This window comes from Bradysia coprophila (genome assembly GCF_014529535.1).
Source record: "Bradysia coprophila strain Holo2 chromosome X unlocalized genomic scaffold, BU_Bcop_v1 contig_12, whole genome shotgun sequence".
Taxonomy (NCBI): domain Eukaryota; kingdom Metazoa; phylum Arthropoda; class Insecta; order Diptera; family Sciaridae; genus Bradysia; species Bradysia coprophila.
Genome location: NW_023503293.1, coordinates 1,254,762 through 1,269,136, shown reverse-complemented (window position 1 = coordinate 1,269,136; position 14,375 = coordinate 1,254,762). Strand labels below are relative to the sequence as shown.

The 14,375-nt window shown below is 36.3% G+C and overlaps 1 protein-coding gene and 1 long non-coding RNA gene across 2 annotated transcripts; both read left to right on the top strand.

Moving 5' to 3' along the window:
- Positions 1 to 3,306: 3,306 nt before the first annotated feature.
- On the top strand, positions 3,307 to 8,101 carry LOC119067544 (derlin-2). Its single transcript, XM_037170607.1, has 4 exons — positions 3,307 to 3,580; positions 3,867 to 4,100; positions 7,289 to 7,575; positions 7,667 to 8,101. The coding sequence occupies exons 1-4, from the start codon at positions 3,488 to 3,490 to the stop codon at positions 7,833 to 7,835; spliced, it is 783 nt and encodes a 260-aa protein (XP_037026502.1). The 5' UTR covers positions 3,307 to 3,487; the 3' UTR covers positions 7,836 to 8,101.
- LOC119067552 lies at positions 4,752 to 5,537 on the top strand. Its single transcript, XR_005085956.1, has 2 exons — positions 4,752 to 5,162; positions 5,493 to 5,537. It is a non-coding gene; the product is annotated as an uncharacterized LOC119067552 (long non-coding RNA).
- Positions 8,102 to 14,375: the final 6,274 nt, after the last annotated feature.

The window sequence follows — 14,375 nt, the reverse complement described above, 5'->3', positions numbered from 1 at the left end:
TGGAAATACAGAAGAAGAAAAATTGTAAAATTACCGGATTGGAAAATAAAAGTGAAATAATGCAATTGAGTAGCAAGTATAAAAGAAAAATGAACGAAAACGTAGCTGAGATTTACCAAAAACAAACAATTAACAAGTGATTGAATTTAAAAAAAAAGCGAATCAATTTTCATTGAATCAAATTCAAAATTTTATCGACATTTAAAATAGATAAACGAAAATTCATAGATCATTTACAACATTACACGAAAAATATACATCTCAAGGGAAATATATCTAGTTTTTAGTTGATTTTTGTTTATAAGTTTTCTTCGTTTTCATCTAAGTCAGTTTTGAGTCACACATACACACTTTTGTCATCTAGCGTATACTTGTAAGCAACTAAAATTTTCTTTTCAAGAATCAATTGTTAGTTCATTGTCATCATCATTTTTTTTACTTAATTATTCGATCTAAAATGTTTCGTTAAGTGTGTATTCCCGGTTCAGTTTTCATTTTCGAAAGTTAATTTACAAATCGGAAAAATCTTTTTTTTTGCCTAATATTTAGGTTCGTCGAGATTGTTAATGGAACTGAATCGGAAAATCTTTTTGTGTTTTCGGATATCGTTTCAACAACAAGTATCTACACAATATTTTACTAGATACTTTACTTTGAGAGTGTAAGCATAATATTGAAGGAATATACAAAAGAAAAATAGTAATAGCTACCTACACAAATGCAAATTAAAGGAAGAAAAAAAAAATTCTGAAAAAAATCGTAAAGTTTTTTATTCACCATAACAGCCGAGACAAGGCTGTCGTTGACCATGGCGCCATAGAGAGTCCGAAAATCCACATCTGCTGCTATGAACATCTATGATTTAGAGCTGTTACAGGTAAAGTTGTCAAGTCCATTTTTTCGGATCGATTTTTCTTTATTGGCCTTTTTTTTTAAAGGCAACTATTCCCATGTATTGTTTATTAAGTAGTAGATTAAACCCTAGCTTGGAACTTTTTATTTTGCCGAAAGAAATGAGTCAAAGAATTTAGGTACAACTGATAGAGAGGGATTCTTTTGAAAAACAGCCTACCGAAATCGGACGCATTTTCTATTGGAATTTTTTATATGTGCCTAGAAAGGACTTCGACCCTAGTGGCCAAAGCCACTTTCAAAAAAATTCTTCGAAGTTTGTGTGGCTGGTCAAAGGTGAGCAAAAACCGAAAAGTTGCAATTTTCTTACAAAAATTGCTCCAGTTACACGAGCCGTACAGGGTCGTGTGGGGTGTCATTAGAAAGGTAATCACATGTACTATTGAGCCGAATAGGGGCTTATTGGGTTTAGAATTCATCCACACTGAAATATGTGCAGATAAAGTTTTTAACCGAAGACGTATTCTTACTGAAATTTCTCGAGGTACACAAAATGTACATGGTCGTGTGGGGTATCATTTGAAAGGTAATTTTATGTGCTTTTGAGCCAAATAGAGACTAATGTGGTTTTTGATCACCTTTGACCAGCCACACAAACTTCGAAGAATTTTTTTGAAAGTGGTTTTGGCTTCTAGGGTCGAAGTCCTTTCTAGGCACATATAAAAAATTCCAATAGAAAATGCGTCCGATTTCGGTAGGCTGTTTTTCAAAAGAATCCCTCAGAAGGAGGATACCGAACAAAAAATACGAGATTTACACCGCGAGAGATTTTTGACATTACGCTAAATTAGCTTATGGTACAGGATAGTTGCTTCATGTATGGAAAAATCGTAATTTTTCTCGTATTTTAGGCCCTCAGCATGAAAAGTTGTTTATCTACTGTAAGTTGAAAAAATTCATAATTTTCAGCATGAATCCAGTTAGCAAAGACAGTCAATTTACACACGAAAATTTCCGTGCGCATAAGTTTCTATGTTGGTTATATGCCTTGTGCATATAACCAATATAGAAACTTATGCGCACGCAATTGACAGAATCCTACTACGATCATGTGAAGTAAGAATTTGTGTTGATGAATATTTCAACTAACAGTAGATAAAATCTTGTTGCTAGCACGTTAGTAAATGGGGTTTTGCCCACACGATGTGTTGCCGAACTCGCTCCGCTCGTATCGGCAAACTCACATCTAGTGCGCAAAACAAGCCCATTTACTAACTAGTTAGCAAAATAGCTAATATGCATCTGTTGTAGACGGTATATTTTAGATTACTAAGCTGTTGTATTGCTTTGTTCCGACCAGTGTTGAAACGTAAAAAATGAAACGGGTTATCGTTTACATTTTAAATGAAACGTTTTACCGTTTACATTAAGAATAGACGAATACACAGACAAACGATGCTGATTTCGGCGTCCTTGTATTCGTCTATTCTTAATGTAAACGGTAAAACGTTTCATTTAAAATGTAAACGGTAGCACGTTTCATTTTTTACGTTCAAATAAAAAACGTTTCAACACTGCTCGGAACAAAGTAATACAACAGCTTAGTAATTTAATATTACCAGACCAGCAATACAACAATATGAAGGTATATTTTAGGCACGAGGAAATTGCCTCAAATATACCCACAACAGATACGTAAAAAACTTCGCAGTCAACTATGGGAAAGGATCTAGTTGAAGACTAATGTGGTGTTATCCTCTTTTCAGTTTCCTGAACTCCGATCTGAAGTCATTTTGTGGGTACATTTTCATAAAATTTTATTTTCGTCGAGGACAGCCGTGGTCGTTATATTATGTCACTAGAACCAAAAATGTGTGGTTGCCGAAAACGACGTATTCCGAACAAAGTTGACACAACTGGGACGAAAAAGTAGGAAAAATTATCTCTTTATCTAGTGAGAGAATGAGACGTTTTTGGCTCGCCTGAATATAAATGATTTTTAAGCAATGAATGTTCATACCAGGTATCGTCGATTCTTCATTAAATCAGTCGGTTTATCTTGAGCGTGTTCATTAATCATGTTAAAACAATGTGAAAATTAGTGCGTTTTAATGCGTTTTCAAAATCGTAATTTCCTCCGTCGTCATGACATTACCTGGGAGCTTATATTCATTGTAATTCAGCCCACGATGTGTATTTATTGTTTTATTTAACAATTTCTTGACTGTTGCATCTCCGAAGAAATGTTCAACCATGTACGAATTGAGTAATTACGTCTTGCCATAGCAGTGCTATGATAGCACTGCTTTAGCATTACCATAGGACATATTTGAAGACTATAGTTTTACAGTTTGTTGTTATCTTAAAAGTTCAAATAGAACCGCTGTTAACAGGAATTAAACGTACACACAATCTGATTATGTCATTGATGTATCGTTTTTTTTTGTCAGGGACCTGTCGGACCTGTCAAAGACGAAAATAATTTTGACACCAGCTACTTTTTCACAACATTCTGTAACGAAAATGTTAAATTTTTAAAAATTTTGTGCTCAAAAGGTTTTGATAATTCTGCATAAGGTCTAGAATACGTTGAGTCTTTTTATACACAATCTACACATCCAAAACTACAGTTAGAATGGCCTATCAAACATTTTTACAGGAATACATGCAAATACCGATCGTCACTCGAGTGTATACATCGACTTGTGTGATTACAACTTTGGCAGTGGTTCGTATTTAACCATATAGAACTGGAATTTGTTGATTACTTGTTGTTGGTGCGAACGGTGTTAGGACTTAATTTGTTTCCCGGCAAAGTCTTTGCATTGACTTGTGATTATGGAGTGAAATCTTTTGCGAAACGCTTGACAAAATTGCTACCAACACCACGTCATCCAACAAGCGATCAACCGATTTGATGATAACAAATGTTTTTTTTTGTTGTTTGTACACCACGTAATTCGTACACACATAAAATTTCGTGTCGGGCATTGAATGGTTTTCGTCTTTTACAGCATCTAGAAGTTGTGTCGCCGTTCCAGTTGTATTTTAATCCGACACTCATCTTACGACAGTACCAGCTATGGAGACTGGCAACGACATTCCTGTTCTTTGGAACGATCGGATTTAGTTTTCTATTCAATATGATATTCACCTATCGATACTGTCGCATGCTGGAAGAGGGCTCATTTCGTGGACGAAGCTCCGATTTTGTGATGATGTTTGTGTTCGGTGGAGCGTTAATGATTGTAAGTATAAAACCAATGTTGTCATCGCTTCGGTTGGATATGTTTCGTGTTGCATCGATAGGGTTCATCTCGCTCCGTTGACCTGTGTTTAGTATGAAAGTGTTAAGTGGTACGAACGAATACCACAACTAACAGACCCGCGACACTTTGAGTCCCTCATAAGGTCACAGTTTGAATTATTTGTCATATGATTAAACTAACTGAGCCGACAGAAGGCAGGATGTGATGTCTTGGTCCTTAACATTATAGAAAATCCAGATTGTTGTGCAGGACCTTCCGTGCCAAATAAAACGAGAAATTAAAAAAAAAAAAATTGAGGGACCTGTCGTGCCTGGTAAGTTTCAGATTTTCATCTTGTCTGGTACGACCGGTCTTTCAACAAGAATTTTATTTTTCAATTTCACTATTCCTGTATCAATTTAGATTTTCTAAGATATATGGCAGCCGCGAATTAACGTTTGGGCTACTCTCTATACAGCCCTTCCAATGATCAAAAAAGTCATAGAACAAATGGCTTTCTCTGTCGTATCGAATAATGTAACGATTAGGCATAAGTTTTGAAGTAGTCCCCTTATGATGACACAAAGTGATATGAGTTACGGGCTGATCATTGTTTGAATCGACATTTAATCGTTAAGCCGGTGAAAGTAGATGGGGGACTCTGTGATATTTTCGATCAAATTTATAATTAAAATGAAACGACTGTTGTACTTCCTACAATATTTTCGGTGTACAGAGCTGGACTACACGGCATGTACACAATCTTAACTTTCGTTTGAACATTTAATCGAGGGGAAAATTCACTTTCTTTATTCCTGATTAGTCTATGACTCATCACATTCATTATTACTGGTCATATTGCTAAGGTGAGAAAATTGAATTATTTGTCCCCGCTAATTTGATAGCAATACTAAATGCTCACAATCGTAGCTGTCACGCATGACGCACTTTTCTTATCACTGTTCATAATCTGATTGTATTTTCGTTTTCTGTTAACTGTTCAGATGGATGACATGGGAGTTTCATTGAAATTGTAAATGAGGCCTTGGACAATTACAAACAGTTTGACTAAGGTTCTGGATAGGTCGACCGCGGTCAAAAATTGTAGCGATTGGAAAATTTAAGTCAGGTCAGGTAACTTTATTCAATATTACCTGACCTGACCTAAACATGAATTTCTGAAACCTCTCAGGTCAGGTTTCAGGTATAACTGAAAACTTGCACCGTTCGACCTGAAACCTGACCTGATTTACATGAGCCGATTTACCTGACCTGACGAGCACTTTCAGTTTCAGGTCAACGCAGGTCATGTCAAAATTTTTAAAATCATTTTCAGGTCAAAACAGGTTTCAGATCAGTTTCGGGTAAGCCTGTCCTGTTCCGAGCCTTAAGTTCAACAGAGGGTCTGTTGCATCCATTAGGCGATTATTATTTTTAGCCCCGTACGAAGTACTGGGGGCTTATAAGATTAATATGCCGTTTGTAACACGTCGAATTGGAAGCAGACAGTAAGGGCAAAGCATTTGGTTATGTTCATAGACTACGAATCCGCAATAAAAAAAATGTCCGTCCGTCCGTCCGTCCGTCCGTCTGTGACCCCTCTAGCTTGAGTAAATCACAACCTTTTTTCAAAATTCTTTTTTTCCCTGATTGGTATCGACAAAAGTAAGGTCAAGATCGAAAATGGGCATGGTAGGGCCGGCCCTTCCAGAGCTAGGGCCCTATAGGTGTTTTTCAGTCTTTCGACGATATCTACCGAAATACGCACGCAATAGCTGCTTGTGATATATTAAATGAAAGGTATTGACGAGTAGAACAAAGTTGCTGAACATTGTTTTTGTGTAGGATGCAACGTGGGCTTGTTGGGAGGGCTCAAAGGTCGGTACTCGGCCCTAAGTGTTTTTTGCACATAAATCGAGTAAATCTCATCCGATTTTGCTAGTTTTTGTTTCGTTTGAGAGATAATTGAATACCGAAAAGAACGTGGCGAAAAAAGTTTCAAATTTGGGCCCTTGGACTAAGGCCGCTACTCGGCCCTAAGTGTTCTTTGCACATAAATCGAGTAAATCTCATCCGATTTTGCTAGTTTTTGTTTCATTTGAGAGATAATTGAATACCGAAAAGAACGTGGCGAAAAAAGTTTCAAATTTGGGCCCTTGGACTAAGGCCGCTACTCGGCCCTAAGTGTTTTTTGCACATAAATCGAGTAAATCTCATCCGATTTTGCTAGTTTTTGTTTCGTTTGAGAGATAATTGAATACCGAAAAGAACGTGGCGAAAAAAGTTTCAAATTTGGGCCCTTGGACTAAGGCCGCTACTCGGCCCTAAGTGTTTTTTGCACATAAATCGAGTAAATATCATCCGATTTTGCTAATTTTTGTTTTATCTGAGAGGTAATTGAATACCCAATGGAAAGTTGGCAAAAAATTTTGGATTTCTAAAATAATGTCGTAAATTGTTGGTTTTATTTGAAAGGTACTTCGTACGGGCTTTCGTAATTGCGCTCTGCGCAATTTTAAAAATGAACACTTTCAGTTAATTTGACCATGCCCAACTTGACTTGCATTTTGGTAACAGACGCAATAGAGGGTTGCAGACGTATTAGGGTTCCGGGCGTATTACGGCTACGGACATATTATGGTTACGGAAGAAATAGGATTACGGGTCGTACGGGGCTAAGTCGCAGCAAACGCTCCGACTGTTCTGATGCCTTGTTTTAGTAAATGGAGAGGAATAAATTGTTAGGTGACTAGAATCGACGTTCATCAAATTTAAACATCTATTTGCATCAGCTGTTTTTCAGCTGGTCCACTCATGCAAGCAAAAGTTCTTTATACGTCTATAGCTTGTTTGTATGAGTGGACCAAGTGAAACACAGCTGAAATAAATTCGTGTCTAAATCTCACTACCGTTGACGGTTTGTTCAATATTATGTTTAGTTAAGTGAAATTGTACTTTTACCTTCAATGAACTTTGATTTTGTGCGAACTGACATCCTGTTGAAGGCATTTAACGTAAATGGCGTAAAAAATCAGTTTGTGGATATCGAACATTTTATTAGTTGGACGCAATCAATGGATTTTGCCTCTAAAAACACCAATTTCAGCAACATGTAGAGTTTAACATAATATCCAACCGCTGTAACTAAACGTAAAATCGAAGATCTAATGACTTTCATCAATCCGCAGATATTTGCTTTTTTTGTAAATCTACTATTTCTCGGCCAAGCATTTACAATAATGCTGGTGTATGTGTGGTCACGTCGAAATCCGTTTATCCGAATGAACTTTTTCGGTTTGTTGAACTTTCTGGCACCGTACTTGCCATGGGTGCTATTAGGCTTTTCCGTTATACTGGGCAATACGATTTGGGTGGATTTAATGGGAATGGCCGTTGGACACATCTACTACTTTTTGGAGGACGTTTTTCCAAAACAACGAGGTGGCATGAGAATACTGAAGACTCCGCTATTTTTGTACGTATGACCGCATCGGTCGATTTTTCGCATGGTCTCAATGCCGTGGGACATTAAAATAAAATTTTTTTTGGTTCTTTCCGATTTGCAGAAAGAAATTATTCAACGAGCATATGGATGATCCAAACTATGTACCACTTCCAGAGGAACGTGAACGTCCTGGTGGCTTTAATTGGGGCGGTGAAGGATTGAACGCACAACAGCCAAACCAGCGACCTGAACAACAACAACAACCACAACAGCCGGCACCAAACCAATAGAATCGTGAATTCTCTTCCATTGAATAAAATCAGTTGGAATTCCCGTTTATTTTTATTGATTGTAACGTTAGTGTTGCATACATTGTTTTCATTTTTTATAATTTTTTTTTCTCTCTTTTCTTTTGTTATTTAAAAATGAAGAAGAAACCATAACGGATTATCGGCAGCTTTCCAAAAATGACCAAATACAAGAGTCCTTCTTTTCTATTTTATAGATAAATGATTATGGGTGTGATGTTATTCGAAAATAATGAATATTGAATATACAAGTGAATTAATTTATTTAAAAAAAAAAAATCAACCACAACAACCAATCACGGACAATTTTTTCATTCGATAGACTCAATTTACATTGAATTTTCATATTTGCAATTCGAATTTTACAGCAGGGTAGGTACGATTGTTCACCAATCGAAAGAAAACGATTACACCTGCGAAAGTTGCTAATAGATTCCTCAAACGACATCAGTTTGAAACCTATAATGACACTACCTGAAGTAAAACGTGTTTGGTTGCAGCACCTTTTTTTGGCGTTATCCGCATTTAGGTTCCTTTTTTAGATGTCCGTGCATAACAAGTCGAGTTTTCGAAACATTTCAACCATAACAGTTCCATTCTTTAAACTTGATTTCCATTAACAAAAAACTACTCCGTTTTGCCACCCTTTTACCTATCCCACGCCCCTTTTCTATTGTTCAAAGAGTAAACAGAGAGAAAACGGAGAGCTTTTTTCGTAAGTGGAAATCAGGGCTTATTTGGCAGAAGAGGTGAGCAAGTCAAGGATTTTCGAAAAATTCCGACCTGACCCGAACCCAGCCCGAATTAAATTTTCGAAACCGAATAACCTTAAGCCCGAATAAACTGAAAAAAGAACCTGACGTGGATTACATTTTTGAAACAAGCTATGAGAGCCCGAAAACCCGATATAGTTGATTTTGGGTGGGACGATGATGATACAGATGTGTGATATAAAAGTGAAACAAATCTTATTGAAAATGCCGACCCGAACCCAACCCGAATTAGATTGAAACCCGATAATCCAAACGGCCGTGAAAATTGAATCAGGTTGGGTTGGTCTGGGTTATCTTTACTAGGTTCGGGTCGACCTATCATCTGTATTTAGCAGCAACACATTCAAAACAATGCAGGGACAACCGGAAAACAGTTCTCTTTATTTGGCAGCAACACCTTGATTTTGACAGTTAAATTACCAATTTAACCACGGCAGAGTAAAATAAACCATGCAGGAGAGAAGCGCTTGATTTGACTAGTGTCAGTGTTCATTTGACTCCATTTTTATACGGTGTATTAGGTCCTTTATTTGACGTTTAAAAACTAACCGCTCCTGCCTGATTTATTTTACTTTGTCGTGGTGAAACATTTGAATCGTACGTGAAGTAATTCATGATCTGTCCCATGACTAACGAAACTTGAAACCAAAATTGCTTAAAATCTAGCAGACTTTTCTCAGACGATTTTTGATTCTTGTAAAATCGTTCGACTAGTCGACGAGATAAATTTCTACAGCTTTCGAGATATTTCAAACGGGACAGGTCCTGGCCACGTACATTAGACTTATCCTCGTAAACGAGATAACGTTATAATATGACAGGGTTTGAAATCATGTAGGTACATAAACACATGTCCTCGGTCTTATGGCTAAAACAACCAATTTGAAAGAAATACTGAAGGTAGTGCCATTCTCATTTTCCAGTTGCTATCGAGCCAAAACTTCATTTTGTAACAACTAGAATTAAATCAATGTCATCATATTCGTTAAAGGAATAAAAATGTGTGGTGAACATGTATTAGCAAAGACTATCCTTGAGAAATCGTTTTTAAAAAAGAGAAAAAATTAATTTTGAGAAACCGATTTCTCAAAATAGTACCTGTGTTTCAGACAACGATATAATTGACAAACATGGAAAAATTGAGTAGCAATATAGAAAGAAAGGATAATTAAGCTTATTCATCTGCTATCAACACCGGCGACAACAATAAACTATGAGCCCTGGCGAGTGTCTTATACAGCTATAAGTATGAAAAGAATATTGAAGTGATAGACTGAATGCTTTTGTTGCGTTTTCCGTTTCCAAAATGTTTCAATTCCTCACAATTTCGTGGATAAATTGCGCGTTGTGCATTTATGGCAATCCAATATTTGAATTTGTGTGAGGGCGCATCTGTTTTGATGTTCTCAGTACGATCTATTCTACACCTAGAGCCAAGCGAAAGTATCTCTACTGTTCAACAAGATACACGAGTTGTTCTGTTATCTTGTAATGGCAAACAAAATTTCATCGATGATGTTCCTTTTACCAAATTTACGCACATTTCACAAGAATTGACAACAGAATATGGTTTTTGTATCTACTTTGTTTATTCGATTTTCTCTTCAATTTTCATTAAGCATCTTTCTTCGTTTATTTGTTTTTTCTCGATTTCAGTAGTTTATCGCTTTTATACCAAACTATTGCCGGTAAAACAAAGTATTTGGTTGCAATTTGTCTCAGGTGTATTTATGCCGGAAGAATGGTAAGAAGTTTCTGAATTGGTCCCTGATCATATTACGAATATCTTAAATCTTAATCTAATTTAATTTCGTTGGTCACGGAAAAGATATACTTTCGTACCTGCTTCGAATTAGCGACAAACTTTGTATTTGAACTAAAGAAGCCAGCCACCAGTTAGTTAAAATTCAAATTGTTAGCTGAAGCGGGCATGTTCGACAATTCATTCGATTGATAAAATATCGATTATATTTCCTTAGAATCGATTATCGATGTTTTTGAGTAAACATTAATTCAATATCAATCGAATGTTTTATAATTCGATTATCGGTCGATTTTGTCGATTATCGATAAATCATTCGATTGATATTGTATCGATTATTTGGATATTTTATCATCGACTGGTGATATTTTTCAGTGAACAAACATGCGTAGGTTTCCAAAAATATTCTCAAGAAATTATTAAAATTGAAAATAAAAACATTTTTAATTGAGTACGTAGTTCCAAGTAAAATATGTTTTCTGACAATTTAGAGGACTTCTTGTCATGTTTCTTAAAATATTCTGTCAGCGGCCAGAACAGCTGCTGTTCGCTATTAGCCAATATAGCACTCTCTATAATAATAGGCTACGCGAACCGATACGAGATTGTATCAGAAGCCTCGTCTTGCATTCATCTTTTTTCGTCGTCTCTCTCCTTCATCTAATCTTATCTACTTTTCTTCTCCCCCCTTTCCTTTTATTACGAATCTCGCTCGGAAAATCTAAATTACATTTCTTCAACATTGCCGGCAACAGCCCTGCAAATAATTTCGTGAATTTGTTTTCGCGAAAATCAAGAAAATTCACGAAAATATTTTCGCGAATATAGGCCATGGCCTTCAATATTTAAAGACCTCCAGACCCTCTTAGAAATTGCGCATAGAGATAGGATGCTTTCCCTTTACCGTCTCTTTTGCATTGCGTGTGTTATGAACGCTGAGGCCTGGCTTTCCTCAATTTTTTGTCAATCAATGTCTGTCCCATTTGTATTATGCGACCATATCCTCCTAATATACGTTCCCTGATTCCTATCATGTTTGATGTGATATGGAAAAGGTGCAGTCTTGCATAATTTAGTCTCGTCATTATCTTGCAGCTGCTTTCGCCCACTACTTTGTATTTTAGTTTGCGTGTAAGGATTTATATCAAAGCATCCACGCAAAAAACGAGCTGGTAACATGACATTGTGAAATAGCTTATTATCCGGTGGGTGTACTAAATTGTGTATGGAAAGCTTAAGCTTATTTCTGATGGAATGCTTCGCGAAAAGAAAACAAACGAAGAAATTCCATGTATATATGTCAGTGAATATTGAGGTGGATATTTAGCAAGTTGTACGAAGAATGGAAACTTATGAACCAGGAAGGTATATGCATCACGGCGAAGACATGTCTAAAGGCTCAAATGTTTTCCAAATTATCGTGAACTTAGTTTTGTGGAGTTAGTTTTTCTTGCATTCACTGTCTGATGTAGCGAATTGGCAAAGCGATCAAACTCAATCGATTATGCCACACGATAATAGTAGATTATTCACCTCTGTCCACATGTTTATTTAGACACTTGGGGTGGGGAGCTGTTGCATGAGCCGAAGGCGAATGTTATAACCCCTAGTGTCTAAATAAACATTTGGACAGAGGTGAATACGCTATTTTATATACCGACGGCGAAATAATAGCACTTTTTCACTGCTGTTTTTTCACGCAGGTAGATATAAAATGAGATTACAATTGTCATTTTCCTCGTTTTTAATTCGCAATTTCAATACATTACCTTTCCTATGCTTTTTTAGCGAATGAGAGCCTTCGGCTCGTTCTGGAATTCGCTAAAAAGCCTTTTAGCATAAGTTAGGAACAACATTTTTCCTAAACTACATTGTATATTCGCGAATGGATATTCGTATCCAGATGAGTAAAAGTGTCCGAGGGCTTAAGTCCGAGTTACTTTTTACTCATCGTGATACGAATTATCAAATTATTTCCCAAGTGTGATGACGTTTTCCTTTACGAAGGAGGGAAAGACTTTTACCTAGGGACGGAATGTCCATTTTCCCTCCCTAGTAAAGGAATAGTATGTTGTGTTACAAGTGTTGTAATGTTGATTTTTTGATCACTAGACAAAATTGGGTCTTGAGCTGTAAAACATTTTTTATAAAAAAAAACCAAAAACATTCCCTACAAAATGATCTGAGCATTCAGTGATATATGGCGTCGATCGTAATGCGAAAGTAATTAAAGTAATTAAAGTACATTAAGAGTGGTCCAAATTCAGTCAATTGTAGAGCGTGAAGTGTCACCCAAAAAAAGGTGTTTGAAAAAAGGAATTACTGAAAACCTTAACTGAAAAGCTTATCGTTTTATTTGTTAATGGTCTACTAAAAAGAAAAACCTTTGTATTCTCAGAAATGCTTTTTACGTATTAAAGCTATGCACTGTTAACTCTCACTTAAACTTTTATTATTCAACGCAATATTATCTTTAGCATTTTATGTTTTTGTATAGGTATGTGCAGTGCATATAGTACCAAGGTTTCGGAGTTTTTATACTCGGATTTGCTTCATTTAATTCGAAAAGAGAGACTTGCAGAGAGGCATCCTTTCCCCAACAACAACCTGTTGTTGTGTGTATATATATGTACGGAATATTATTTACTTTATATACTGTCCATGGCCGCATTAGGTATCACGAACTATAGGTATATTGTATATATGTATATCCTTAGAAGTTAATTCAACATAATTGAATCCTGGCTTTTTTTACGTTACGATTTGGCAACGGGCCTCACATACACAAAGCTCAGGACGATCACAAATACTATAATGCCTGCCTATGAAATCTAATCTAAGAGCTGAAATGCCTAATAAATCAAAGTCTAGATCTCAAATGCTTAAAATAAAATTCTGATTGCTGAAATACCTACAATCTCAAAGCTCAGATCAAAATCAATATCCTTACAATCAAAATGTTTTTTTTTTACTAAATACAATTCGAAATTGTGTTTTACAACTGAGTACAAAATACTGTAACATAATAGGTACATCAACTTTTCTGAGTTGTATCTCATCTTAAAAAGAAAATCAATCAGATCCAGGCGCGGATCCACTGCGATCGCACAGGTCAAACGGTTATATTTTCTGATTTTGTTACTAAAAATGAAATTTGTCAAGAACCGCTTTGGTGAAAACATATCTAAATTTAAACCTCTGATATGGTCAGTGCTGTCGGCCGAGTTCAAAATACTGGAGGGTCATTCCATTTCTTGTGCCGCTTTGATGAAATTCGAAGCAGAGAAGACAGTCCGTCATCTGGAAGTTACCGTCGATATCCATCAGTGAAAAAAGCTTGTGACAATTAATGGAGAAAATCGGGAGCTAGAGCAGATGGCGTCAGTTCGTTTGACATTGGTACTTTGCTTTGCCGTCGTACAAAATTGTTGGTATGTTTACGAGAGTGTATGAGACTGTGAGCCAGTTACTAGATGTTGTTTCTTACATTAATTAATAGTATATTACTTCAGAGGGCTGTATTCCCCACTTGTCAAATGACAACTTGGAACCTCGTAAGTAGATAGATTTAATAGATTTAAACTTACGTTCATGACACTAAACAGTGCAGTCGAAAAGTCGCCGAACATATGAACAATAGATAACGCAGTGAGTATCAGCATAGCCCTATGCACGTAATACGCGGACTTCAGAAACACTTAATTTGTCAACTGACATGAACAGTTATTGGTAATGTTTAAAATTAATAAAAAATTTTGATTTTGCATCATCAGTGAACCGGAAATGCCTAGATGTAATGTTATTACAGATCTTTACATTGTTGGGAGCTGTTGGTATTCTACTCCTACTGTGGTTTAGTACCTTCAGAGTGTAAACAAACGTTAAGCATGTGGTCCCTAATGAAATACCATGTATGCAAATACCTACATTAGCTATAGCAGCACTGATAGCCGAACCTGTCACTTAAGTGTGATCTCCCAGCTGAAC